General features: G+C 45.8%; 1 protein-coding gene across 4 annotated transcripts in view; it reads left to right on the forward strand.

Annotated features, from left to right (window-relative positions):
* PRKDC (protein kinase, DNA-activated, catalytic subunit) overlaps positions 1-19943 on the forward strand; it is a 156423-nt gene extending 136480 nt beyond the window's left edge. Inside the window, exons 71-86 of one of the 4 annotated variants that reach the window (XM_047783945.1) lie at positions 2203-2396; positions 3078-3258; positions 3744-3904; positions 6250-6461; positions 7689-7776; positions 7859-8002; positions 10184-10388; positions 11732-11799; positions 12253-12473; positions 12632-12724; positions 16426-16515; positions 16706-16777; positions 16848-17049; positions 17476-17664; positions 18239-18378; positions 19587-19943. In XM_047783945.1, the coding sequence (XP_047639901.1) occupies positions 2203-2396; positions 3078-3258; positions 3744-3904; positions 6250-6461; positions 7689-7776; positions 7859-8002; positions 10184-10388; positions 11732-11799; positions 12253-12473; positions 12632-12724; positions 16426-16515; positions 16706-16777; positions 16848-17049; positions 17476-17664; positions 18239-18378; positions 19587-19791 (2465 nt within the window). In that variant the 3' untranslated portion in view covers positions 19792-19943. The other 3 variants (XM_047783946.1, XM_047783947.1, XM_047783948.1) reach the window with 3 other exon arrangements.
* The last annotated feature ends 7696 nt before the right edge of the window (positions 19944-27639 follow it).

Consider the following 27639-nt stretch of genomic DNA (forward strand, 5'->3'; position numbering starts at 1 on the left):
TGTGCTCTTTATGAAAGCACTTACATGTGAACCTAAAATATGGCACAAATGAACCTGTATACAGAATGAAACAGACTCACAGAATAGAGAACAGACTTGTGGTTGCTGATGGGGAGGGAGCAGGATGGACGGGGAGTTTGGGGTTAGATGCAGACGATGACATTTAGACTGGATACGCAGTGAGGTCCTGCTGTGCAGCTCAGGGAGCTATAGCTAATCTCTTGGGTAGAACATGATGGAAGATAACGTGAGAAAAGGAGTGTATATCCATGTATGACTGGGTCACTTTGCTCTACAGCAGAAATGGGCACAACATTGTAAATCAACTCTCCTTCAATAAAAACAAATCAAAAAGTGATAAAAATGTTCTCTTTAATACCTAGCCAAATTTTGGATGTAATATTTAATTATTCTGAAAATGTTGTGTTTACATATGAGAACTGCCTTAAAAATTAAACACGAAAGCCTCTTCTCTTTCTCTGACGACACTGCCTTTAAGGCTGAGGGGCCTGCGTGGACCGGGTCCCATGCACACGTCCAGGGCTACGGTCCTGAGCTGACTCCATCGGGCACTGCCTCCAGGTGCAGCAGCACTTGGGACGCACTTCCACAGTGCCCTCAGGATCAGAAATCATCCTGTGATTGCTCAGCCATTTCTGATGGTTTTTGGGCTGGGGGTGGGGTGGGGAGGAGTTTGCCGACACTGAGATACCATTTAATCCTGGTGACAGTAATTGCTTGTTTTTGGTAACAGCCCTGGGAAATGTGCAGGGCTATTCCTGTGATCACCTGTCTGAGGGCACAGGAGTGTGGCTGTCTGGACCTCCTGGGTGGCTGCCCTTGCTTCTCGACCTCTGCAAGCTGCAGGCTTGACCAGAGCTGAGTTAGTGCCACATGGGAAGACCAGCCCTAGACCTTGGACTGCACTGGTCACTGTTGCTTTATCGGCTGTAAGTTTAAAAATCTGGGTCATGGAGTTCCCATCATGGCGCAGTGGAAACAAATCCGACTAGGATCCATGAGGATGCGGGTTCGATCCCTGGCCTCGCTCAGTGGGTTAAGGATCTGGCGTTGCCGTGAGCTGTGGTGTAGGTTGCATACATGGCACGGATCGGGCATTGCTGTGGCTGTGGTGTAGGCTGGCAGCCATAGCTCTGATTAGACCCCTAGCCTGGGAACCTCCATGTGCTGTGGGTGCGGCCCTAAAAGGCAAAAAAAAAACAAAAAACAAAAACAAAACTGGGTCATTAGTGTAGATGCAGGGGGCATTCGAGCCCTGTCTATTCTCTGCAACAGAGGTGCTTTGAGAAAAGCAGAGGGTAATGCTTGAATGACAGTGTATTCGGTGTTGTTTTTATTTTTTAAATGATATTTGTTTTTTCCATGATAGCTGGTTTACAGTGTTCTGTCAATTTTCTGCTGTACAGTAAGGTGACCCGGTCACATATACATGTATATATTCTTTTTCTCTCATTATCCTCCATCATAAGTGACGTGATAAGATATGTATTCAGTGTTTTGATTGTTGAGCCTTGATCAACTGTGGTTACTATTGACAAAGAATGTTTTTCATTAATGTGAGTTCAAGAAATTCCCAATGCTTGAAGTCAATTTCTTATATCTTCAGGATTTATTTTAATTGGTTTCTTAATAGAAAACAGCATTTGTACATTATGAATATCTTCTTTTTAATTTGTGGTATTCTCAAAAAATTGTGTGTGTGCGTGTGGTTGGTGTATGTATGTATATGTGTGTGTGGCTGGGTATGTATGTGTATATATGTGGTGTCTATTGCCTGGTGTGTATGTGTGGTGTGTATTGTGTTTGTGTATATGGTGTGGGTGTGTATGTGTATATGTGTGTGTATGCGGTATGTATTGTGTGTATATGTGGTGTGTGTGTATGTGTGGTGTGTATTGTGCATATGTGTATGTGGTGAGCATGTGTGTGTGTATGTGGTGTGTTTGTGCGTATGTGTGTATACGTGGTGTGTGTGTATGTATGCGTGCACGTGTATATTGTGTGGTGTGTGTGTATGTATGTGTGTATATGTGGTGCATGTGTGTATATGTGGTGCGTGTGTGTATGTGTGTGTATATGTGTATTGTGTGGTGTATGTGTGCATATGTGTGTATATGTGGTGCATGTGTGTGTGTATGTGGTGTGTGTGTGCATATGTGGTGTGGGTGTGTGTTTAACCAGCAGGTGAGAGCACTCTGAGTGACTCGAGTGGGAACCTTCCGTCCTCCTGGGACCAGAACGTTCTCCTGGGCACAACGTACCGGATCATGGCTGACGCGCTCAGCAGCGAGCCCGCCTGCCTTGCAGAAATCGAGGCGAGCAAGGCCAGAAGGGTCGTGGAGCTTTCTGGATCCAGCTCGGAGGGCGCAGAGGAGGTGGGAGTGAGCTCTGAACACCCGTGTGTGTCTCTACCCTGCACACTGCTGCAGAAAGATGCTGTGACTCTTGCTTTGTGTTTTTAAGGTGTATTTGACAGTTACCCACAGCCAAGTTTCTTATTGGAAAAATGACATACTCTGTGTGTTTCCTGGTTATTTGAATGACACAATTTTTCTTAGTCTTAAAAATGGGAAGTCTGTGTTGGACCGATGTGGGCAGTTCTTCCATGAATCCTCTTGCTGGAGTCTCACCACTGGTCCCATAGACACCCCACTTGCTCGTGGCAGAATGAGTTTTTCTGCTTGTTTATTTAGTTTGTGGCTTTGTTGACTTTTCTCAGGTGATGCTGTGTTTTTGGAGGTTCCTGGGTGCTCCTCATCCCGCCGTGTCCCACTCACTGTATCTGTGTCCCCGCCTCCTCCCCCCAGTGTCCCAGCCTGCAGCCTCCCCCACAGTGTCCCTGCCAACGCCTCCCCCCACCCCAGTGTCTCAGCCCGCAGCCTGTGACCAGGGCTGTTCAGCCACATGTAGTTGCGGGCTGCGTCATCCTGGGCTTTAGGCCCTTCCCAGCCCTGGCAGACTGGCCTGTGCACCTGACCAGCTTTCTGTGTGCCCGTGGCCGACGGGTCCTGGTGCGGAAGCCAGGCCCCCTCAGGTTTCGGGGTCTGAATTTCTAGGTGGCTGCAGGTCTGTACCAGAGAGCCTTCCACCACCTCTCGGAGGCCGTGCGGACAGTGGAGGAGGAGGCCGGGCCTTCCACGCAGGGCTGGGGGCCCGTGGCAGCGATGATAGACGCCTACCTGACGCTGGCCGAGTTCTGTGACCAGCAGCTCCGCACGCAGGAGGAGGGCCCGGCCGGTGAGTGTCTCCTGCATCAGCGCAGAGTCTGAGGGTCTTGTGCATCCTTCCGGTTTCCTCTGGTTTTAAATGACTCACATTCTCAGAGAAGCCCTGTCTTTTTAAGAGCCTGTGACAGTGCCCGCACTGTGGCTGCAAGTGAGCAGAGTCAGGCTGTCCGTCCTTCTCTCGGCTTAACGGACACGTGTGTCAGTGGCTTCTGCGGCCAGCCTCCTGCTCCTGGAATGAGCTCAGTAACCAGTGGCTGCACTGCCTTTTCTGTTCCAGCCAGGAAGCAAGCTGGGCTTCCCCCCATGGAAGAGGGGAGCTTCGGACAGAAGCCGTACACACAGTCCAGCTTGGTGTCTGTGGAGCTGGTGTAGTTGTTGGAAAGGGCATGGTGACCACAGAACGCGAGCCCAGAGGGGAATGTCGCCATTGCCGAATCTGCACTTGATGTCTGCTGGGGTCCGCTGACACTGTCTCTCCTTTCCTGTCCTCGCCAGTCTTCCGGTCTGCAGACGTGCAGGCATATCCAGCCCGCGTGGTGGACAGTACGCTGAAAGCTCTGAAGTTAGACTCCAGCGAAGCCCGGCTGAAGTTCCCCAGGCTCCTGCAGATAGTGGAGCAGCATCCGGAGGAGACCCTGAGCCTGATGACAAGAGAGGTCAGTGCCTTCATTCTGGCGGAAGGGAGCGTGACTGAACCTGAGGACACAGGCCTGCTTCCAGCCAGACGCGGGACGTGAGAAGCGCGTTTACTGCGGCACTTCCTCACCACTGAATTGTGCTCCATTCCAAGAACACATGTCATCAGAGTGTCAGACCCACGTTCCTCTGTGGTTGTCGATCTGAGCCCTGCATCTGACAAGGACCCAGGAAATAGAGGTGGGGCATCTGGGCAGATGGAGCCCTGGCCCACAGTCAGCTGCCTGTCAGGACCGAGCTGATCTGTAACGCTCAGGTCACTGCCCCGCAGCGAGAAAAGGAGAACATTTCAGCGGGTGTCCCAGGACCTGAGGTCCCGCCCAGACTGGTCTCTCCGCCAGGCAGGGCTAGCTGATGGTGGAGGGGCATCAGAAAGGCCCCTTTGTGGCTTCTCTGGATGGTTAACTGGAAAATAGGGCCAAGCTTTGAATGAGCAACGTCGTGGTTCAGAAAGGGTGACGAGCTGCTGTTGACTTGCACAGCAGGCTTATAAACAGTGCCGGTTGCTGAGCTCAGGCCTCAGTGTCTGTGTGCTTGGCGTGGTAGGACTTTCCAGTAGGTCCTAGACAGGAGATTCAAGTGAATTCAAAAATGCAGCACATAGGCGTTTTTCTCAAAGATATTTCAGTAAGTTATGATTATATTTTTTCCCCGGACGGTATTTATAGATAATGAAGATGGCATTTTGAGTCTGCGAGGAAGTAAGTGGGGTGGTGGGCAGTGTTGTCACGGCACTTGAGCTGGGCAGCTGGCTTGTGCTCACGGCTGCCTCAGCCTCCGTCCTTCCTGGTTTTACCAACATCCCAAGTGCATCATGTTTTATCTTGAAATGAACACCTGGAAAAGCATTAGAGGAAAATCTGAGCAAAATTTCTAAATGGTCTTGGAGTGAAGAGACAAAAACCAGGAACCCTAAAGGAAAATAATTTGATACTTCTATCGTTAAAAAATACCATATACAAAGTTGGAAAGAAAAACTAGGAGAAAAACATTTGCCACACGTGCTAGAGACAGGGGAGGCTTGCGGTCCCCGGAAGAAGCAGCCTGGGAGGGGAGCAGAGGGCCTGCGTGGATCCAAGCACATAGGGCTGGTGACACAGGCTGTCCAGCCTCACTCATGATGAAACATATAGACTAAAGGCAGATAGTTTCCACTTCTTAGATTGACAATATGTTTAAAATTTTTTTATTTTATTTTATTTTTTCTTTTTGTCTTTTCTAGGGCCACACCCATGGCATATGGACGTTCCCAGGCTAGGGGTCTAATCAGAGCTGTAGCCACCGGCCTACACCACAGCCACAGCAACACCAGGTCCGAGCCGCGTCTGCGACCTACAGCACAGCTCACGGCAACAATGGATCCTTAAGCCACTTAGCGAGGCCAGGGATCGAACCCACAACCTCTCGGGTCCTAGTTGGATTCGTTAACCACCGAGCCATGACGGGAACTCCTAAAAATTGATCGTGTCCAGTGTTGGAAGGGATTTGGGAAAGTAGTCAATTTGATACACTTTTAGAACTGAAAACTGAAAACATCTTCTTTAAGGGAAATCTAGTGATGCTTTTTTCAATTAATATTCACATTAAAAGTAAAAAGGAATTGAAGGAGTTCCTGTTGTGGCTCAGTGGAAGCGAGTCTCACTAGGATCCAGGAGGATGCGGGTTTGATCCCTGGCCTTGATCAGTGGGTTAAGGATCCAGCATTTCCATGAGCTGTGGTGTAGGTCGCAGATGTGGCTCAAGTCCCAAGTTGCCGTGGCTGTGGTGTAGGCCGGCAGCTGCAGCTCAGATTCAACCCCTAACCTGGGAATTTCCATAAGCTGCAGGTGTAGTCCTGAAAAGCAAAAAAAAAAAAAAAAAAAAAGGAATTGAGGAATTCGTTTAGGAATTTCTCCTCTGGGAGTATTGCACAAGTACAAAGAGATAAACATAGAGGGTTGTCCATTGTAGGGTTATCTGTGATAGCAAAAATTGGAAAATACCCTAAAAGTTCATTATAGAGCACTAGTGAAATAAGGAATACTGTCCAGATGCTGAAAGAAATAAGGTAAATCCAAAAAAACCAGCAGTGGCACGTCTCATCTGATCCCACTCCTGTAAAGGGAGGCTCTGTGCACAGCCTGGGGAGGATCTGGTTCCCAGTGGATCAGGAACCGAGAGGGAGAGGTGAGCAGGCTTTTTCTCTAGACCTCTGTCTGTTTTGTGCTCGTGCTATATATACATGGGCACTTCCACAGTGGACATGCAGTGCTGCTATAGGAAGGCTGAATGCTTCCTCATGACTAAGTCCCAGGTCTCTTTTCAGATTTCGTCCATTCCTTGCTGGCAGTTCATCGGCTGGATCAGCCATATGGTGGCCTTGCTGGACAAGGACGAAGCCATCGCTGTCCAGCGCACTGTGGAGGACATTGCTGACCACTACCCACAGGCCATCATCTACCCATTCATAATAAGCAGCGAAAGCTATTCCTTCAAAGGCACTTCCGCTGGTCATAAGAACAAGGAATTTGTGGCAAGGTAATAGAATAAAAATTAGGTTGATCAAACATTGAACATTTATAAAAAAGTGTATGGTTCGAGCCTATGTTTGTTCTCAAGTTAATTAGAGCTGCTGTCAAGGGTGGGAGCTCTTAGACACCTGCTTATAGGCTTATCTGCCTGGTGTGTTACTTGCTGTAGAATTTCCTTCCTTCTGTAAACACATTTCATCTTAAAATGTTACACTCATGAAGCATTCTACCTTTGTGCCCTTAGTAATCTGTTTGCTGAGACACTAACTAGATGGGTGCTTTCTGAGGTCGGTTCCTGAAATTGTTCTTAATCTCCAGGGGGCCCTTCTTCTTTTTTTTTTTTTGGTCTTTTTTTGCCACTTCTTGGGCCGCTCCCTTGGCATATGGAGGTTCCCAGGCTAGGGGTCTAATCGGAGCTGTAGCCACCGGCCTACGCCAGAGCCACGGCAACGCGGGATCCGAGCCGCACCTTCGACCTACACCACAGCTCGCGGCAACACCGGATTGTTAACCCACTGAGTAAGGCCAGGGATCGAACCCGCAACCTACCTCATGGTTCCTAGTCGGATTCGTTAACCACTGCGCCACGATGGGAACTCCGGGGGCCCTTCTTCTTAATTAAGACTCAGTGTCATTCTCTTCACTTCTTTTGATTTGTAAGTGGGGGCAGTTGCCAGAGCCGGTGATGGGGCTTCAGCCGGAACATTGGTAAATGCACGATATTTTAGTGACCTTCTCTGTCAAGAGCTGATTTGCCTCATTGGACTGTTCTGCTTCTGTGGGACGAGGCAGAGGAAGGCACAGCTCTCGCCACAGCTTGGCAGGGGTGGGGGTGGGGGTGGGGGTTGTCCCCCTTGCCCCCCGCCCCTGTCCTCTCTCACCAGACCAGCTTCAGCTGATCGGTGTCTTGAAAGAGAAGTGTTGACAGCATGTCCAGAAGGCCTTTGATCTCATCACATAACTTGAGGAGCTGGATGTGTTGGCTCATGTGCCCCAGAATGCCCATGTCATCTGCCAGGGGCTTGGCTTGGCCTTGTCTAGGGACCTCCCTTCTGCATAAGAGGCACACTCTCTGCAACCTCTGTTTTGGACAGAAGGTTTAAATTGCTCCTTCCCTAGGCTATGTCACTGGTGAAGTACAGTTTATACGTAAGTGTAATCATATACATATAAATTATAGGCCTTGATCCTTGGAAGATGCTTGAGCATCTCAGCTTGGTGGTTTTTTTCCTAGGATTAAGGCTAAGTTGGACCGAGGAGGAGTGGTTCAGGACTTCATTAACGCCCTGGAGCAGCTGTCCAACCCCGAGACGCTCTTTCAGGTAGCATGACCGCTTCTGTCGCCTGAGCCACAGCCCAGTGAGCCCTGCCTGCAGCTGGCCTGACTTCCTTCCTTCTGCACAGGACTGGATGGAGGACATGAAGGTTGAACTGGAGAAAACCCCTGTCAATAAAAAGAAGATTGAGAAGATGTATGAAAGAATGTACGCAGCCTTGGGAGACCCACAGGTCCCAGGCCTGGGGAGCTTTCGAAGGCGGTTTATTCAGGTAGGGCGGACGGCTACACGTGCAGTCATTGGATGGGACTGGATAGTAATTGTGGTTTAAATGTCTGTTGAATTTGTAAACTTCTTTTCCATCTTGCGCTCACTGCAAGCTATCGATGGCGTATTTTCAGGTCAGATGATGCCAAGTAGGTCCATGGGTAAAACTTCAGGGTTTATTACATTCTGTGCTTTCGGTCCAATCCTTAGATGCGAAGGTTTCATGTAGTCTAGGGTTTGTAATTCTCAGAGCGATGTGCACGTCACATCAGAAAGGCACTTGTCTTTGCTGTGGGCTGATTGTGCCCCTGTGAGCGCTTAGTTTGTCCAGGGCCTCTGCATAGTTGCCCCCAGTGCATACATACAACTGGGGCGTCAGGGTGGACAGGACCCCGTGTGTGTGTGTGTGTGTGTGTGTGTGTGTGTGTTTGGGGAGCCCATCCCTTCTCTGCAGCTGCCCAGAGCCGCCTCCGCCTCCTCACCATCCCCCGACACAGCGGGCCCTCCACCTGTCACTGTTCCTGTACTGGGTTGTCTAAAATGGAGCATATAGGAGTTCCCGTTGTGGCGCAGTGGTTAACGAATCCGACTAGGAACCATGAGGTTGCGGGTTCGGTCCCTGCCCTTGCTCAGTGGGTTAACGATCCGGCGTTGCCGTGAGCTGTGGTGTAGGTTGCAGGCGCGGCTCGGATCCTGCGTTGCTGTGGCTCTGGTGTAGGTGGGAGGCTACAGCTCCGATTCAACCCCTAGCCTGGGAACCTCCATATGCCGCGGGAGCGGCCCAAGAAATGGCAAAAAGACAAAAATAAATAAATAAATAAATAAATAAATAAAATGGAGCGCATATTTCATTTATACCAGCTTCATGATGTGGGGTTAGTTTTAAATTGGGGGGAACATTTCTAATTAAAGACGATCAGGTAAATCTTGACAGCTATTAAGTCATCATTAGTAATATACTCTTCAGGTTTTTTAAAAAATTTTGATGTCGAGGTTATAATTTAAATAGTATTTGAGTAGAAACTAATACAAAGAATGACTTGATATGTTCCAAATAGGGAACTTCTGATAAATGCTTTTAGAAATACAAATTATCCAAATAATATTTATATTGGTTTATGATCCAAAATAATGGCTTGAAAGATCCTCACTAAGGGAAAGTGTTTTCTTTCTTATGTTTTTCTCTTTTGCTCCAGTGAGGAATTGTGGGCTGTTCATTTTTATTGAATTACTGCCTTAATTTTGTACCTTGTCCAGTTACTCCTGTTACCATAATGCTCTAGGTCAGCAGGTACATAGCAGACCCACAGAGGTTAAAGGACTAAGCTCTTTGCCAAGTTTTCTTCCTTTTTTTTTTGTTTTTTTTAGGGCTACACTGGTATATGGAGGTTCCCAGGCTGGGAGTCAAATTGGAGCTTTAGCCGCTGGCCTACACCACAGCCACAGCAACGCAGGATCCCAGCCAGCCACATCTGTGACCTACATCACAGCTCATGGCAATGCCGGATCCTTAACCCACTGAGCAAGGCCAGGGATTGAACCTGTGTCCTCATGGATGCTAGTCAGATTCCTTTCCACTGAGCCACGATGGGAACTCCTTCCTTTTGTTTTTGCAGCCATGGATGGTCCTGGGCCAGGGATCTAACCCAGGCTGCTGCAGTGACAGCGTCGAATATTTCACCTGCTGAGCCACAAGGGAATTCCTGGGATTTTCCCAAGTTTTAAAAAGCCCTTGTTAGGATTTATGCCCAAAAGTTGGACCCCAGCAGTGCATGGGTGTGCTGGGTGCATGGGTGCGCTGCAGCTCCTGTTCAACCCCTAGCCATCACCCTTTCCATCCTTTCAAAGGCACCAAAGAAACAAACGGAAAGTAGGCTTCAGTGCTTTAGTGTTGAAACATTCCAGGCAAGTGAAACTACATTAAAAAAAACAGTTATCACTGAGTACCTGTTTATTTTAAAGAGTCATAATAAGTGTAGAACCTTTTCAGAAGCTCAGACTAGGGAATTCCCTTGTGGCAGAGTAGTTTAAGGATCCATATTGTCACTGCTGTGGCACAGGTTTGGCCCCTGGCCCAGGAATTTGCATATGCTATGGTTGTGGCCAAAAAAATAAACTAATTAAATTTTTAAAAAGGAGTCCAAACTAAACAGTAATACTTAAGGTAAATTATTATGGATTTCAGGCTTTTGGAAAAGAATTTGATAAGCACTTTGGACGAGGAGGTAACAAGCTGCACGGCATGAGGCTCCAAGACTTCAGTGTCATCACCAGCTCACTGCTTGAGAGGATGGGCAGGGCCTCAAAGGCGCCGGGGAACCTGAAGGAGTTCTCGCCCTGGCTGAGTGACTTCCGGGCAGAGGCCCTGCGGGACGAGCTGGAGGTTCCTGGTGAGCTGGCCTGCGGGGACCACAAGGCGGCCTCTGAGGGGAGTCCTGCTGCAGCAGGAGCTCTTCATTTCCAAGATAGTGCTATCCAGTCTCTACTGTTTTCTTTCCTTCAAAAGAATTTTAAATTCCATGTATCCTTCGCCATTAGGAAAATCTACCTTTACTATGAAGAGTACACATAGCAAATGTCTAGTTAAGTTAGAGTTCTCTTACGTTCCCAATTAATGACAAGAGCTCAGATGTCCATCCACTAATAGTAAGAACTGGTAATTTCCTCTGAACATACCACACATTGCCCCCAAATAACTTCTCTTTAGAAATAAAACACAGGCAGCGGCAGAGGTACTGCAGATTTGGCCCCGGTCATGGCAGCAAAGCAAATTAAAGCAGGCGGTTTCCCAGTGCACATGAAGTTGTGCTCACACTTACTCAAGTTTATTACATGTGCAAGAGCAGTGAGTCTGAAAATAATGTGTGGGCCTTAATTAAAAAATAATTTATAGGAGTTCCTATTGTGGCTTGGAGGATTAAGTGAGCCAACATAGTGCCCATGAGGATGTGGGTTCCATCCTTGGCCTCGCTCAGTGGGTTAAGGGCCTGGCATTGCTGTGAGCTGTGGTGTAGGTCCAGACTCGGCGTGGGTCCTGTGTTGCTGTGACTGTGGTGTAGGCTGGCAGCTGCAGCTCCAGTTCAACCCCTAGCCTGGGAACTTCCTTATGACGCAGGTTTGGCCATTAAAAGAAAAAACAAAAACTTTATAGCTGGAAAATGCTACCCATCTTTTGGCAGCTTAGGGTTGCCACAGACCTTCAATTTTTATAGATACAGGATCTGTAAAAGGCAGGAACTGTGTCTGCACAGCCAGAGTGCATGTCACCTCTTGGGACACATGCTGGTCCCACGTGAAGTGATGAGGTGGTGCTACAGACACACCTTCTGGAGGAGGGAAGGTGACGGGACAGAGCAGCAGTGTCCTGGTCAAATGTGAGCACAGTGGGATTTCTCACATCTCGTGTGAGATTATGAAAAACGGTAGCATGGTGACTTAGGTACTTGCTCCAGTCATGAGGATAACAGACCACATGGTGAACACTAACCCTGTGCCTTGCACACCTACTCGGTCCCAGGACGACTGCAGGGAGCTGGGGCCTCCTGATGCACCCTGGACTCTGCTGGGGGCAGGGTCGCTGGCCTCGTCCGCTCTGCCCAGGGGCAGAGCGGCTCCGCGGCCAGTCCAGTGGCAGCTACAGTGGCCGTGGACCCCAGCAGTGCATGGGTGTGCTGGGAAGTTCAGGGCTCGGCCACCAGCGGCATCCGAGCCGGGCCCCTGTGTTTGGTTTCAGGTCAGTACGATGGCGGAGGGAAGCCGCTGCCCGAGTACCACGCGCGCATCGCCGGGTTTGACGAGCGGGTAGGTGAGGGGCCCTCAGGGTGGCCAGCTGCACCTTGGGCACAGGAGTCACTTAATGTCCCTCAGAGGAACTTAGCGACCTTCATATGACATTTCCAGCCTTTCGGTCATATTTGAGGATCTAGTAATGCAAAGAATAAGTGGGGTGTGTGGGGTGTGTGTGTTGGTTACACACGTGTGTAGACGTGAACTCATTGTAAGAAGTTGGCGTGTTGTGAGCGGCCTGCTGTGAGGCTGCCCAGCTGTGAGCTGCTTTGTCACCAGGAAGGTGGCATTTCTCGGCCATGATGGTTGGGCGGGAACGGGGAGCAGGGAGGTTGGCCGCCCTCACTGTCTATCCCTCTTCTGTGGCCTGCCTGTGTCCCTGGGGACAGCTCAGCAGCCTCGCAGGCCCTTGGTGACAGATGCTGTGCTGCCCCCGGTTTCACCTAAAATGCTTCTCAATTTTTACAGGTGAAAGTAATGGCTTCTCTCCGGAAACCGAAGCGCATCGTGGTCCATGGTCACGATGAGCGGGACTACCCCTTCCTGGTGAAGGGCGGTGAGGACCTGCGGCAGGACCAGCGCGTTCAGCAGCTGCTCCAGGTCATGAACTGCGTGCTGGCCCGCGACGCCGCCTGCAGCCAGAGGGGCCTGCAGCTGGAGACATACCGTGTGGTGCCCATGACCTCCAGGTGCCGCAGCTGAGCGGAAAGCCCGACCCCTTTGCCAGGCGGGGGTGGGGGTCACCAGCTGGAGCTGGCGGGATGGCGCTTGTCACCCGTGCGGCACGTCCTCGTGGAGACGGTGAGGGAGAGGAGGCCATGTGTGCATAACCGCCCTCCCCTTGCAGACTGGGGCTGATCGAGTGGATTGAAAATACTTGCACCTTGAAGGAGTTTCTTATGAGCAACATGTCCCAGGAGGAGAAGGCGGCTTACACCAGGTACGTCGAGTCTGAGGGCTCCTTCTCCGGCTCTGCCTCCCCCGACACTCTCCCCAGCCTGGGCCCACTGGGGACCTTTTAGGGTCCCGTTAATTAGCGCTGTTGGCCACAACCTGGCCTATGCTTTAATCTGCCTTTAGCTGGGGGAATAAAGGAAATGGAGTTCAGGGTTCCATGGTCGCATGTGTTTTATCAGAATTTCTAAAAAGGATGGGGAAAAAGAAAAATCTTACAAGGTGAGTGTTATTGTTGCATCCATACAGCTGAGGCAGCTGAGGCCAGAGGGGTGAACTGACTCCAGTGTATAAGTGGTAAAGGTGGGCTTATTGGTGCTTAGTTCATGATACAGGTGCGGCCCTTTTTTTTTTTTTGGCTGCACCTGTGGCATGTGGAAATTCCTGGGCCAATGGTCAAATCTGTACAGAGACAATGCCTGATCCTTAACCCGCCGTGCCACAAGGGAACTCCAGGTGCTTTTTATTTTCTTTTATCCTTTGGTATTTTCCAAGTTTTCTACAGTGAACATGTATTTTTAAAATCAGGGATTTATTTATTTATTTGCCTTTTAGGGCTGCACCTGCGGTATATAGAAGTTCCCAGGCTAGGGGTGGAATCAGAGCTACAGGTGCTGGCCTGTGCCACAGCCGTGCAGGATCTGAGCCATGTCTGCAACCTACACCACAGCTCCTACATCATGCTGGATCCCCAACCCATTGAGCGAGGCCAGGGATTGAACCCATATCCTCAGGGATGCTAGTCAGGTTTATTTCCGCTGAGTCAGAATGGGAACTCCAGGAATATTTTTATTTATTTTTCATTAAAGTATAGTTGATTTACAAAGTCGTGCTGCCAATTTCTGCTGTACAGTAAGATGACTCAGTCATACATATATATATATTCTTTTTTATATTACTTTCCATTATGAAATTCTGTTTCCTTCTATCTCAGAAGATTGGACATAGTTCCCTGTGCTGTACAGGAGGACCTCATTGCTTATCTATTTTAAATGTCATAATTTGCATCTACGAGCCCCAAACTCCCTGTCTATACCACTCTCCCTCCTCCCTCTTGGCAACCACAAGTCGGTTCTCTATGTCTGTGAGTCTGTTTCTGTTTTATAGATAGGTTCATATTTTAGATTTCACATATAAGTGATATCACATGGTATTTGTCTTTCTCTTTCTGACTTACTTCACTTAGTATAAGAGTCTCTAGTTCCGTCCATGTTGCTGCAAATGGCATTATTTCGTTCTTTTTTATGGCTGAGTAGTATTCCATTGTGTATATGTACCACATCTTCTTTTTTTTTTTTTTGTCTTTTGTCTTTTTTGTTGTTGTTGTTGTTGCTATTTCTTGGGCCGCTCCCGCGGCATATGGAGGTTCCCAGGCTAGGGGTTGAATCGGAGCTGTAGCCACTCGCCTTCGCCAGAGCCACAGCAACGCAGGATCCGAGCCGCGCCTGCAACCTACACCACAGCTCACGGCAACGCCAGATCATTAACCCACTGAGCAAGGGCAGGGACCAAACCCGCAACCTCATGGTTCCTAGTCGGATTCGTTAACCACTGCGCCACGACGGGAACTCCATGTACCACATCTTCTTAATCCATTCATCCATTTTGTTTTGTTTTGTTTTTTATCTTTTAGGGCTGCACCTGAGGCATATGAAAGTTCCCAGGCTAGGGGTCAAATCAGAGCTGCAGCTGTCACAGCCACAGCTTCTCAGGATCTGAGCCTCGTCTGTGCCCTACACCACAGCTCACGGCAAAGCCAGATCCTTAACCTACTGTTCAGGGCCAGGGATTGAACCCTCATCCTCATGGATCCTAGTCAGGTTTGTTAACCACTGAGCCATGTTGGGAACTCCCCATTCATCTGTTGATGGGGATTTAGGTTGTTTCCTTGTTTTGGCTATTGTGAATAGTTCTGCTAGGAATGTTTTTTAGATTTGTCTTTTGTTTATGTAAAGAAAAATAAGGACAGCATGACCTAAAGACATTTTGAAGCAGTTTTGGTGACCAGCAGTAGGATGGAGGGAGAGAAGAAGGTCACAAATAGCTTTAAGGCCCATTTCTCTTCACCGTCCTCGTGTTATTTCCTGGGAGTGTTTTCTTAGCCTGTTCTCATCAAACTCTTATTCCCAGGTACCAGTTGCTGCTCAGGGCAGTGTCTACCATGTTTAATTTCAGTCATTCGAGGCCTTTCCCTAGAACTGTTCCTGCTTTCCCTAGAGGAAAAGGACACTGGTGAACAGCTCCCCTGGGGTCAGCAATCCTAGCTGTCGCTCGTGCTGCCACCCAGGGGGCCAGATCCCACTGGGACAGTGACTTTCCCTTTCCCACAGCTGTTGCCACTTGTAAGATGGGAAAGCATGGGAAGCGTGTAGGCCAGCGCAACTGTCAGTGGGGTGCATGGCGCTTTTCCGGCCGGGGGTTGTATAAATTACTTCCCACCACCTTTTTTTTTTGGCTCACTGTGGCATATGGAGGTTCCCAGGCTAGGGATTGAACTCATGCCACAGCAGTGACAATGCTGAGTGCGTAACTGCTAGATCACCAGGAACTTCCCGCTACCTTTTCAAGACAAGGCACTTCCAGGAGTTCCTGTTGTGGCTCAGGGGAAACAAATCTGACTAGTAACCATGAGGATGCAGGTTCGATCCCTGGCCTTGCTCAGTGGGTTAAGGATCCAGCGTTGCCGTGAGGTGTGGTGTAGGTCACAGATGTGTCTCAGATCCCACGTTGCTGTGGCCCCTGGCCTGGGAACTTGCAGGTGCAGCCCTAAAAAATAAATAAATAAATAAATAAAACAAGGCACTTCCAGCCTCTACTTCGAAAATTGTTGCTATTTTTTTCTTACTTCACGTGTTGCAGTTTCCCCATATAAGTATTTTCATCTAGTTGAAACTGGGAGAGAATTTAGATGGAAATGGAATTTAACTTATTAGAAGCAGCTCAGAAAAGATTCGCCTTACATGATTTAACTACTAAGCAATGTGTCCTGAAGTTGTTCTTTAGATTTTTTTTTTCCAAGAAAACTTAAGCTTTTGACACCAACCCCAAAGTAGCTAAATATACAAATATCATATTTGTATGTTTTCAAACTGGCCAGACATTGCTTTTTGCCTGTGACACATTACTGAAAACAGCTTTTCAAATTCCGTTTAAATCCATTGTCATTTAAGAAAATACTTCACTGCACTTTACGGATGTTGTATATCTGCATACTGGAAATTGTTAAAAAGAGAGAGAGAGTGTTTAAATAATGACAAAAGCAGTGTCTGTTTTTATACAGCTTGGGGCTGTTCTGTCTGTGGAAGTGACTTGCCTGCTCTGCTCTAGTCGCCCGGGGAGCTGTCCTGCCTGAGGCCTCTCTGAGAAGGCAGCTGTTTGGAACCACACGCTTTTCAGCTCCTCTTGTTCCTCCCTGTATGAAGTGGGAAGTTTACTGTACTCAGTTGCTTTGTACCTGAATTTTTGCACAGGAAATAACCATGGTTCTTCAGGAGCAAATAAGAATAAATAATGATAGATTGGAAGTCTAGGTCCAGTGTAGCACGAGTTCTTTGTTAATATTAAATACGATTAAAAGTCATATTTACTTTTCCCTGTTGCTCAATGAATTCCTGGTGACCTCTGCCTCTGAAATCCTCTAACCCTAAATATCTTTCCGCTGCCGACTCCCTTTTTCCTGTGTGTTAGTGGCCCCGCAGCACCAGCCCATGATTATAGAAACTGGCTGATGAGGATGTCTGGGCGGCGGGACCCTGGTGCCTACATGCTCATGTTTAAGTAAGTGCTTTTCCGACTTTGCTTTGTACTAAGTCATTCTTCTCAAAGTTGCATTTACACTATTTTTTTTGGCCTCAGAGAAATTAAAATCTAGTTATTTGATATTTGGCCTTCAGCCTAACAGAGAACTTTAAATTCTTAGTCACGAGAAGTTTGTTCTAATCAGACATTTCCTGTTATTAAATCATAGGGGAGCAAGTCGCACTGAGACAGTCACATCTTTTAGAAAAAGAGAGAGTCAGGTGCCAGCCGACCTCTTAAAGTAAGTGTGTTTCTGGCTTTACAAGCTGGCGGGGCCTAGGGCAGAGGCTCCATGGACTCTCCCTCTGCAGGCGGGCCTTCCTGAGGATGAGTACCGGCCCCGAGGCCTTCCTGGCTCTCCGCTCTCACTTCGCCAGCTCCCACGCGCTCCTGTGCGTTGGCCACTGGATTCTGGGCATCGGAGACAGGCATCTGAACAACTTCATGGTGAGCTTGGAGACGGGCGGTGTGATTGGAATTGACTTTGGACACGCATTTGGATCAGCCACCCAGGTGAGCTCGCCCTGCTGTTCTCGATGGGTCTGGCCTTGTGACCCCTCTGGAAATGGTTTGTCATTGTCGTTAAAGTTGACATTCTTGCAGAAAGGGAAAATTGCAGCTTTGTTTCAGCCTTATCCACAGGTTGTGGAAGGAGTGATGATAAGTTAATTATATAATCAGAGCTAAGAAAAATGTGTTCCTGTAAGAAGGTGGGAGGTTTGACGACGCCCCATCACCAAACGGCTTGCACAGACACAAACCTTCCTGACGTCACACTCGGAGCCTCCACCTCTGTGGCCTCGGGCACGGTGATGTCACACCCTGGGGCTGCTTTTAGGAAGAGAGCAGATGTGCTCTCCCCTGGGTGGGCCACAGCCATGGGGTCTGCTCGGCCTGGCTCCTACCTGCTGCCTCTGACACACCCCGTTTTCTCTGTAGTTTCTGCCGGTGCCCGAGTTGATGCCTTTTCGCCTGACTCGCCAGTTCATCAACCTCATGTTACCACTAAAAGAAACGGGGCTCGTGTGCAGTGTCATGGTGTGTGCGCTGAGGGCCCTGCGCGCACGCCCAGACCTGCTCATCACCACCATGGACGTGTTTGTGAAGGAGCCGTCCTTCGACTGGAGGGTAAGGTTGTTTCTACACACTTTTCACCTCTATTACAGCACACCAAGATTGAGCCAGCATTTCCTGTTATCTGATGGAAGTGTATCCTATCGTATTTACCAAAATTCTTTTGTTGTTATGTACAGCATTTTTTTTTCTTTGAAATGAACATTTGGGGTCATTTAGCTTGAAAATCGCACAAGAGACATAACCTTTATTTGGGAAAAAAAAACTGTTGTTTCAATTGAGAATATTTCCAACCCTTTGGTTCAGTTTCTCTCTGAGACAACTTTTACTTTAAAATCTGTTCTACACATAAAGCCAGATGCTGCTTTTTCTTAAATTTCAAGGGTTCTTTATAACACAGCCCCTAAAGGAGGCCCAGCAGCAGCGTCCTTCACAGGGAGCGTGGTTTCAGCCCTTCATGGTCATTGTCACAGTTATGTGTTCTGCCACAAGGGTTTCCATAAAAAGCCACAGATCCCTCCACCGTTACAGAGATTTGTTTATTTGAAGATCATTACTTGTTTAATCTGTTGGAATGTGATCATATATTGTTACAATAAGCAGAGAAAGTCATGTTCTTTCCCTTTAGAATTTTGAACAGAAAATGCTGAAAAAAGGAGGCTCGTGGCTTCAAAAAGTAAATGTGACTGAAAAAAACTGGTACCCCCGGCAGAAGGTACATTACGCGAAGAGAAAGTTAGCAGGTGCCAATCCAGCTGTTATTACTTGGTAAGATGTTGTTTGTGGATAAAATCCTGGTGTTTCCTGAAGGGTCACCAAGTGCCGCATGTCTGTCTTTGGCCTGTGGCGTCAGCACTGTCACCCCTGCTTACCAGCAAGCAGCAGAGCGTGTGGGGGCCGACCTCGCCATGGCCTGGCCCCGGGCCCAACTCTGACACATTCCTAGACGTTGTAGGAAGATCTTTACTGGCACAAGGAGATGTAGGTTTTATGTTTGCTGTGGTCCTTTTTCAGGACAAATAAGACCCTGGTATCACAGCCCCGAGGTGCACATAGCACGGGGGCTCGTCAGCAAGTGTGCAGGTCCATTTACCTTTAACTTGGTTCTGGCTGAGGTCTGAAACCAACAGGAATTTATAGAAATGATTCGCAAGAAGGAGACAAAGTCGGCCTTCACGATTAATTAATAGTGCAAGGCAATCTGTGGTCAGTGGTCTTCTGACAAAGGTGCCAAGACCATTCAGTGGTCTTTCCAGCACATGGCAAAGAGATGAAGGTGCAATGTCTGCACACTACATACAGAGTTCATTCAGACTGTCAGGCCCTGACCGATGAGCGAAGGCTGCAAAATACTTAGGAGACAGGGGTAAATACCAGGATATCCTCAGGTAGGTAAAAATACAGCCCATGGAATGGGAGAAGACATTTGAAAGTCACTTAGCTGATAAGGGACTTGTGTATAGAACACTAACAATTTAGAGCAGAATAAAAAGACCACCCAATTGAAAAATGACCCAAGGACTTGAAAAGACGTTTCTCTAAAGAAGATATGCAGATGGCTAGTAAGTACTTGGCGAGATGCCGAGGTCATTAGTCATCAGATAAATGCAGGTGGGATTCCACCTGACACCCACTGGGGTTGCTGGGCCACGCACCAAGCTTGTTACCGAGCTGGGTGGTGAGGAGCCCTCTGACGTTGCTGGTGGGGATGGAAGACAGTGCAGCAGTTCTTCGAACAGTTAACCGTGGGGTCACCATGTGACCCCGCCTCCACCTTGGGTATGAACCCCAGAGAGGTGAGAGTGCGAATCCACACGAACACCTGTAGACAGACGTTCATGGCATCCGTCACGCTCTGTCTTCCTACAGATCAGATCTCTTACCTTCAGGGTTACGAGCAACAGAAATGCCCTATGTGATGACAGGAAAAATAATGCATGGTTTGTGTCTTCATATTTGTTGAACCTTTTTTCCAGTGATGAGTTATTTCTGGGCCATGAGAAGGCGCCTGCTTTCAGAGATTATGTCGCCGTAGCTCGAGGAAGCAGTGATCACAACGTTCGGGCCCAGGAGCCAGAGAGTGGACTTTCAGAAGAGGTGCAGGTCAAGTGCCTCATTGACCAGGCAACAGACCCCAACATCCTTGGCAGAACTTGGGAAGGGTGGGAACCCTGGATGTGAGGTCCAGATGAGTCAGCAGATCGGGCACAGCGAGTATTTGAAGTGTGCCCTGAACTTTGATCTGAGCGATCCATGAGCTGCACTTCCTGAAGAGGAGTCTGTTTAGTGACACACTCCTGTATGACAAGTTTAATCAAGGTCATGACAGAGAAGTGAGTGCTGGTGTGTGTGCAGGGTTGGGTCATAATCACAGATTAGGCTTAGGGCTCACATGGATGTTTAAGAGAGAAGCATATAGCCAGCCTCCTGCCAGCACTGGATCAAGGGTATCACAGGTTACCAATGCCAGGACTGGGGGAGACGGTGTGTGTGTGTGTGTGGGCATTCCATGCAGTGTTCCCATTGGTAATTACCCAGGAGACTTGCTCCCTGAGACTTTGTGACAGTAACTGGGAGGCTGTTATATTGTATTAGGAACACAGAGATAAGAACAGGTCAGGCTCTGATTATGGCTTACCATATATAAAAATGATTGTGTTTGACATTTTAGGATAACTTTGTAGGGTTTTTTCTTTCACTTTATTTTCTTCTAGTTTTGATCTTTTATGACAGAATTGCTCTCGAGCAGAGAGAAGATGTAGGAGATAAAAACCTCAGTCTTGGAGTTTCTGTTGTGGCGCAGTGGTTAACGAATCCGACTAGGAACCATGAGGTTGCGGGTTCAGTCCCTGCCCTTGCTCAGTGGGTTAAGGATCCGGCGTTGCTGTGAGCTGTGGTGTAGGTTGCAGATGCGGCTCGGATCCCGTGTTGCTGTGGCTCTGGCGTAGGCTGGTGGCTACAGCTCTGATTAGACCCCTAGCCTGGGAACCTCCATATGCCGCGGGAGCAGCCCAAGAAATGGCAAAAAGACAAAAAACAAAACAAAACAAAAAAACCCCTCGGTTTTCGAGTGCACTCTTGCTGCTTTGATCACAATAGAAAGGGAGAGAAAGGGCTTTGCATCCCAGACTCAGGAGAAGTTCAGAAATTTCAAGTATGACAAGAGGGGTGATACTAAGCATTCCAGTTCTAGGAAAATAAAAGAAATGCTTGTTGAAATGAGTCTTCTTTGGAGATAAAACATGCATTCTAGAGCAGTAAGATCAAGTTAAAAATGAAGAAATGACTTTCTCTACGTCACAGAGCCTCTGGCTCTGCCCCAGCCCTTCCCACCGGGAACCACACCCACGTCGCCTGGAGGGTCCCAGGCTGGGGGTGGAATGTGAGCTGTATCCACCGGCCTTCACCCCACAGCCACAGCAATACAGAATCCAAGCTATACCTGCAACCTACGCCGAAGCTTGCTGCAACACCAGATAACCTGCTGAGTGGGGCCAGGGATCGAACCCTCATCCTCGTGGAGTCTAGTCAGGTTCATTACCACTGAGCCACAATGGGAACTCTGGCTTTGAGCTTTTTGTGTTTTTCCAACACTTATAGTTAGAAACTTCTGTATGATTTTGAGAAATAGTAACTCTTAAGAACATTAAAGCTTTTTTTTTTTTTTTTTTACCCACAGTAGTGTATAGCTTTTATGCTATGTCAAAAGCAAAAATGTTCATCTTATAAATTATTTCATTATGTTATTTAACAAACTTATTCTGATAAATACAGGTTTATGGCATTATGGCATTAAAATAAGCCTTTATCAACAAATAGTGTCTATTCATTGAAAGAAATTTTTTCTTTTAAAAAAAAAGTGATCATGGTTTGAAAAGCAGTATCTACACATATGAGCTAGTAAATGTGTTTTTGCTACAGCAAAACAAGCCACTTTAGTGTTGAGTGTTATATTTTGTTTTCTGTAACAACTAACCATAATTTTTCCTTGAGTCTTGACAATGCTAGATTTGTTCCCTGCTCCCTGTATCATGGGAATCCCCTTTCTCAGGGACTACTTTTTGTATCAATAAAAGTTCATCATGACAAGATGAATGTGTGTCTGAGGCCATTCTCAACATTCTCTTCTTGAAAATTCAGCGGGACCCCATGACAGTGAAGTGAATAATAGAAAGTTGATTTTTTGCAGCATCCTGAAATCCTCGCCAGTCACTTGGGGTGGGCAGTGCTCCACACTGAGGGGTTGTGTCCTGCTCAAACCTTGGTTCACACTTAAGCTCTGTGATCCCTGCTGAATAAAGATGCTTGGCTTGGAAAACAGGAAGTAAAAGACATCTCTACTGATTATAAGGAAACCTGAAAATATTAAGCATATTTTTATTTTTATTAAAGCATTTTAATATTTTTATCTTCTTTCTTTTTATGGCCACACCTGTGGCATAAGGAAGTTCCCAGGCTAATGACCAGTAACTTCTGCAAAGGTGGATATTTTTGAACTTTGGAGTACTTGCTGTGTGTTCAAGTGAAAGCCCAGCTTTGGGGGTGGTACTTACTCTCTCTGAACATTATGAAATTGAGGAATTTAAGGATTGGCTATTTGAAAAGCAAAGGCCACTAGAGTTTGGTTTGATTAATTTCTTTCAGCATTGGTTTGTAATTTTTACTAGTTTTTGATGTTTCTACTTTTCAGTTTCCTTGTTTAAATTTATTTCTAGGTATTTTATTCCTTTGGATGCTATTATATCTTGTATTATATAGTTTCCTAATTTCTGTTTTGGATTGTTCATTGCTACTGTACAGGAACACATTTTTTTTTTCTTTTCTTTTTAGGACTGCACCTGTGGTATACACAAGTTCATGGGCTAGGGGTTGAATCAGAGCTTCACCTGCAGTCCTACACCACAGCCACAGCCACAGCCACAGCCACACCAGATCCGAGCCACATCTGTGATCTATGCTGCAGCTTGTGGCAACACCTGATCCTTAACTCACTGAGCAAGGCCAGAGATTGAACCTATGTCCTCATGGATAATAGTCTAGTTCTTAACCTGCTGAGCCACAACAGGAACTCCTTTATTTTTCATTTTTTTCTTTTAGTTCCCAGGCTGGGGGTCGAATCAGAACTGCAGCCACCAGCCTATGCCAAAGCTATAGCCACATAGGAAAAACAACTGACTTTGTGTGTTGGTCTTTTCTCCTGAAACTTTGCTGAATTAATTTATTAGCTCTAGTACTCATTTTGTATATTCTTTGGGATTTTCTATATAGAGGATCACTGACTATGATGGAGGTAGTTTTACTTCTTCTTTTCCAGTTTGAATGCCATTTCTTTTTTTTCCTTGATTGATTTGGTTGGAACTCCCAGTATTGAATAACAGTGGTGAAGGTGGGCGTCCTTGTTTCTGATGTGAAGGGAAAGTTTTAACCTCTCACCAATGAATATGATCTTAGCTATGGGTTTTCATAAATGTCAAGTTGAGGAAGTCCATTCTAAGTTGCTCCATGTTTTCATCGAGAAATAGTGTTGAATTTTGTCAAATGCTTTTTTTTTGCATCAGTTGAGATGAACCTGTGTTTTTTCTCTCTTGTCTGTTAATGTTACCATAACTGATATTCGATGTTGAGCCCCCCGCCTCCTCCACATTGCTAAGACAAATCCCACTTGGCCATGGTGAGTAATCCTTTTGACATGCTATAGGATTCGATTTCCTAGCACTTTGTGGAGGATTTTTGCATTAGTGTTCATAAGGGGTATTGTTGGTCTGTAGTTTTCTTATAGAACCTCTTTGACTTTGCTTTCAGAGGATGAGTTAGGGAGTTTTCCCTTCTCTGATATTTTTTGGAAGAGTTTGAGAAAAACTTGCGTTAATTTTCATTCAGTGCTTTGTAGAATTTGCCAGCAAAAGCATCCTTTCCTTTGGAGAGGTTTTTTTTTTTTTTTTAATTATTACTATTTCTAATTAAATCTCTTATTGCAGATCTATCCAGATTTTCTATTTCTTTAAATTATTCAATGAATTTTATTACATTTATAGGTGTACAACAATCATCACAACCAAATTTTGTAGCATGTGTTTTTTAATTTCTGCATGTGTTTTTTTAATTGTTCCCAACACTATTTGTTGAGAAGATTTTGCTTTTCTCACTCTTGGCTCCCTTATCAAATATTACTTGACCATACATGTGAGGAGTTAATTCTGGGGGCACTATTCCATTGGGTCTATGTGTCTGTTTTTGTTGCAAATCTCATACTGTTTTAATTACTGTTGCTTTCTACTATAGTTTGAAATCAAGAAGTGTGATGGATCTGGGTTTGTTTTTTTCTCATCACTGCTTTGGCTATTTGGGGGGGGGGTCTTTTGTGGTTCTGTATAAATTTTAGAATAGTCGTTTTTATATTTCTGTGAAAAATGCCATTGTGATTTGTAGAGAGATTGCCCTGAGTGTATAGATGGCTTTGGGTAGCAGGAAAATTTCCAGTGTTACCTCTTCCATCTGATATATGCAAGATGTCCTTCCACTTCTTGGTGTCTTTTTGGGTTTCTTATAATTTTCATTGTATAGATCTTTCATTTCCTTGTTAAATTTATTCCTAGACATTTTATACTGTTTTTTATGCTGTAGGACAGTTTTCTTTTGCAGATGTTTCTCAGTATATAGAAATGAAGCTTATTCTGTGTGTTGATATTCTTTTAAATTGGCCACACTCATGGTATATGGAAGTTCCTGGGCCAGGGATTGAATCCCACCTATAGCTGCAAACTGTGCCATAGCTGCAGCAATGCCAGTTCCTTTAACCCATGTGCTGCAGTCAGATTCTTAACCCACTGCACCACAGTGGAAACTCCTATGTATTGATTGTTACATCCTACAAATTTACTGAATTCATTGTCTATATCCAATAGATTTTAACTTGAGTCTTTGGGGCTTTCCTAGCTAAGATTACATCATCTGGGAGTAGTGATAATTTTACCTTTCCCTTTCAGATATGGGTATTTTTTTCTCCGTCTTACTTGATTGTTCTAGGTAGGACTCCCAGGACTGTGAATAATTTGTGAGGGTGGATACCCTTGTCTTGTTCTCAATCTTCGAGTAAAACTTTTATTTTATTTTTTCCATTGAGCACAATGTTAGCTGTGGGTTTGTGGCATATGGCTTGTTATGTTGAGGTATTTTCCTTTCAGCTGAAGGTTTTCATTATTATAAAAAGTTGTATTCTGCCAAGTGTGTTATCTGCATCTATTGAGATGATCATGTGACTTTCATCTTTCATTCTATTAATATGGTTTGTCACATTTATTGATTGGTGTATTTGAACCATCCCTGCACCTTTGGGGAAAAAAAATCCCACTTGATGATGGTATATAATTCTTTAAATGAATTCTTGAATTTGGATTGATAATATTTTGTTGATGAGTTTTGTGTTTATCAGGGATATTGGCCTAGAGTTCCCTTTTCTTGCAGTGTCCTTATCTGGCTTTGGTATCACGATAATACTGGCCATGCAGAATGAGTTTGGAAGTGTTCCCTCCTCTTCAGCTTTTTGGGGTGTACTTGAGAAGGATTGGTGTTAATTCTTCTTTAAAAGTTTGGTAGAATTCTCCAGTGAAGCCATCTGGTCTTGTTTTCTGTGTTGGGAGGTTTTTGATTTCTGATACAATCTCTGGACTCATTATTGGTCTGTTCAGAGTTTCTGTTTCTCTCTGGTTCAGTCTTGGTAAGTTGATCTAGGAAATTACCTGTTTTTTCAAGGTTGTCCAGTATATTGTGTATACTTGTTTTTAGTAGTTGCTTATGATCCTATGTATTTTCGTGTCTGTTGGTTTTTTTTCTCATACATTTGTGATTTTGCAGTTTTTCCTTTTTTACCTAAGCCTCACCAAGGGTTTGTCAATTTTATTTTCTTGGAAAACTCATTTTTATTGACTTTTCTATCATTTTACTGGTCTGTTTCTTTTATTTTGGCTGTGATCTTTATTATTGCCTTCCTTCTGCTAACTGTAGGCTTAATTTGTTTTTTTCCAGTTTGTTATGCTATAGTTATATCGTTTGTGATCTTAAAATTTTTATTTTTTGACTTTTTTTTTCTTTTTTTTTAGGGCCACACCCATGGCATATGAAGTTTCCCAGGCTAGGGGTCCAATCAGAGCTACAGTTGCCAGCCTACGCCACAGCCACAGCAATGTGGGATCCTAGCCGCGTCTTCGACCTACATCACAGCTCACGGCAACGATGGATCCTTAACCCACTGAGTGAGGCCAGGGATCACACCAGCATCCTCATGGTTCCTAGTTGGATTTGTTTCCACTGTGCCACAATGGGAACTCCTTAAAATTTTTAAGTACATGATTTTAATATTTTTAATTTTTTTTTGTCTTTTGTCTTTTTTGTTGTTGTTGCTATTTCTTGGGCCGCTCCCGAGGCATATGGAGGTTCCCAGGCTAGGGGTTGAATCGGAGCTGTAGCCACTCGCCTTCGCCAGAGCCACAGCAACGCGGGATCCGAGCCGCGTCTGCAACCTACACCACAGCTCACGGCAATGCCGGATCGTTAACCCACTGAGCAAGGGCAGGGACCGAACCCGCAACCTCATGGTTCCTAGTCGGATTCGTTAACCACTGCGCCACGATGGGAACTCCTAAATACATGATTTTATAACTAAACTTCCTTCACTGAACTGCTTTTGTAAGGTCCCAAAGGTTTGAATATATGTTGTATTTTCATTTTCATTTGTTTTGAGATATTGATTTCTTCTTTGACCCATTGATTGTTCAAGAGTGTGTTTATTTTCTGCATATTTGTAGAGTTTTTAGCTTTCCTCATGTTTTTGAATTTGAGTTTCTTTCCATTGTGGTCAGAGAAGATACTTCCTATGATTCAAATCTTCTTAGATTTACTAAGAATTGTTTTGTGCCCTGTCACATGATTTATCCTTGAAAGGGTGCCATGTGCCATTGAGAAGAATGTATTTTGTGGCTATTGATTTTATAGTTATCTATTAGGTCCATTTGGTTTAATGTTTGATTCAAGTCCACCATTTCCTTGTTTATTTTCTTTTGGGTCATCTGTCCTTTGTTGAAAATCTGCTATTAACGTGTCCCCTACAATTTTTATATTATTTTCCCCTTCATTTCTGTAGTATTAGCTTAATATATTCAGGTGCTCCCCTGTTGGGTACGTCTATACTTAAGATTGTTATATCTACTGTAATGATCTTCTTTGACTCTTGTTACCGTTTTTGTCCTAAAGTGTATTTTGTCTGATAGAACTACTCTTGCTTTCTTTTGGTTTCCACATGAATAAAATATTTTTTTCCTATCCCATCATTTTGAGTTCATGTGTCCCTAAGGCTCAAGTGAGTCTCTTGTAGGTGCATATAGTTGGTTCTTTATGCTTTTTTTTTTCTTTTTTTTTTTAGGGCCACACCCGTGGCACATGGAGATTGCCAGCGTAGGGGGTGAATTGGAGCTGTAGCTGCTGGCCTACACTACAGCCACAGCCATGCTGGATCCGTAACTCACTAAGCAAGGCCAGAGATCGAACCTGCGTCCTCATGGATGCTGGTCAGAGTTGTTAAGCACTGAGCCACAACAGGAACTCTGGTTCTTTTTTAATATATCCAGCCATTCTGTGCCTTTTGATTGGTGAGTTTAACACATCTGAATTTAGAGTATTTGTTGATATGTAAGGACTACTGCAATCTTAGCTTTTACTTTCTGGTTGTTTTGTATTTCCATTGCATCTTTTCCCCTCTGTTTCTGCTTACCTTGGTAAATTTGTTATTTTCTGAGGTAGTGTGTTCTGTTTCCCCCTTTTTTGTTTTTTTGTGGTTACCATGGGGCTTACATAAAACATCTCATAGATAGAACAGTATGTTTTAAGCTGATAATGATGACTCTAATCAAGATGGCAGACCAGGGAGTTCCCGTTGTGGCTCAGTGGTTAACAAATCTGACTAGGAACCATGAGGTTGCAGGTTCGATCCCTGGCCTTGCTCAGTGGGTTAAGGATCCAGCATTGCTGTGAGCT

Source organism: Phacochoerus africanus, chromosome 6 (genome assembly GCF_016906955.1).
Source record: "Phacochoerus africanus isolate WHEZ1 chromosome 6, ROS_Pafr_v1, whole genome shotgun sequence".
NCBI lineage: Eukaryota > Metazoa > Chordata > Mammalia > Artiodactyla > Suidae > Phacochoerus > Phacochoerus africanus.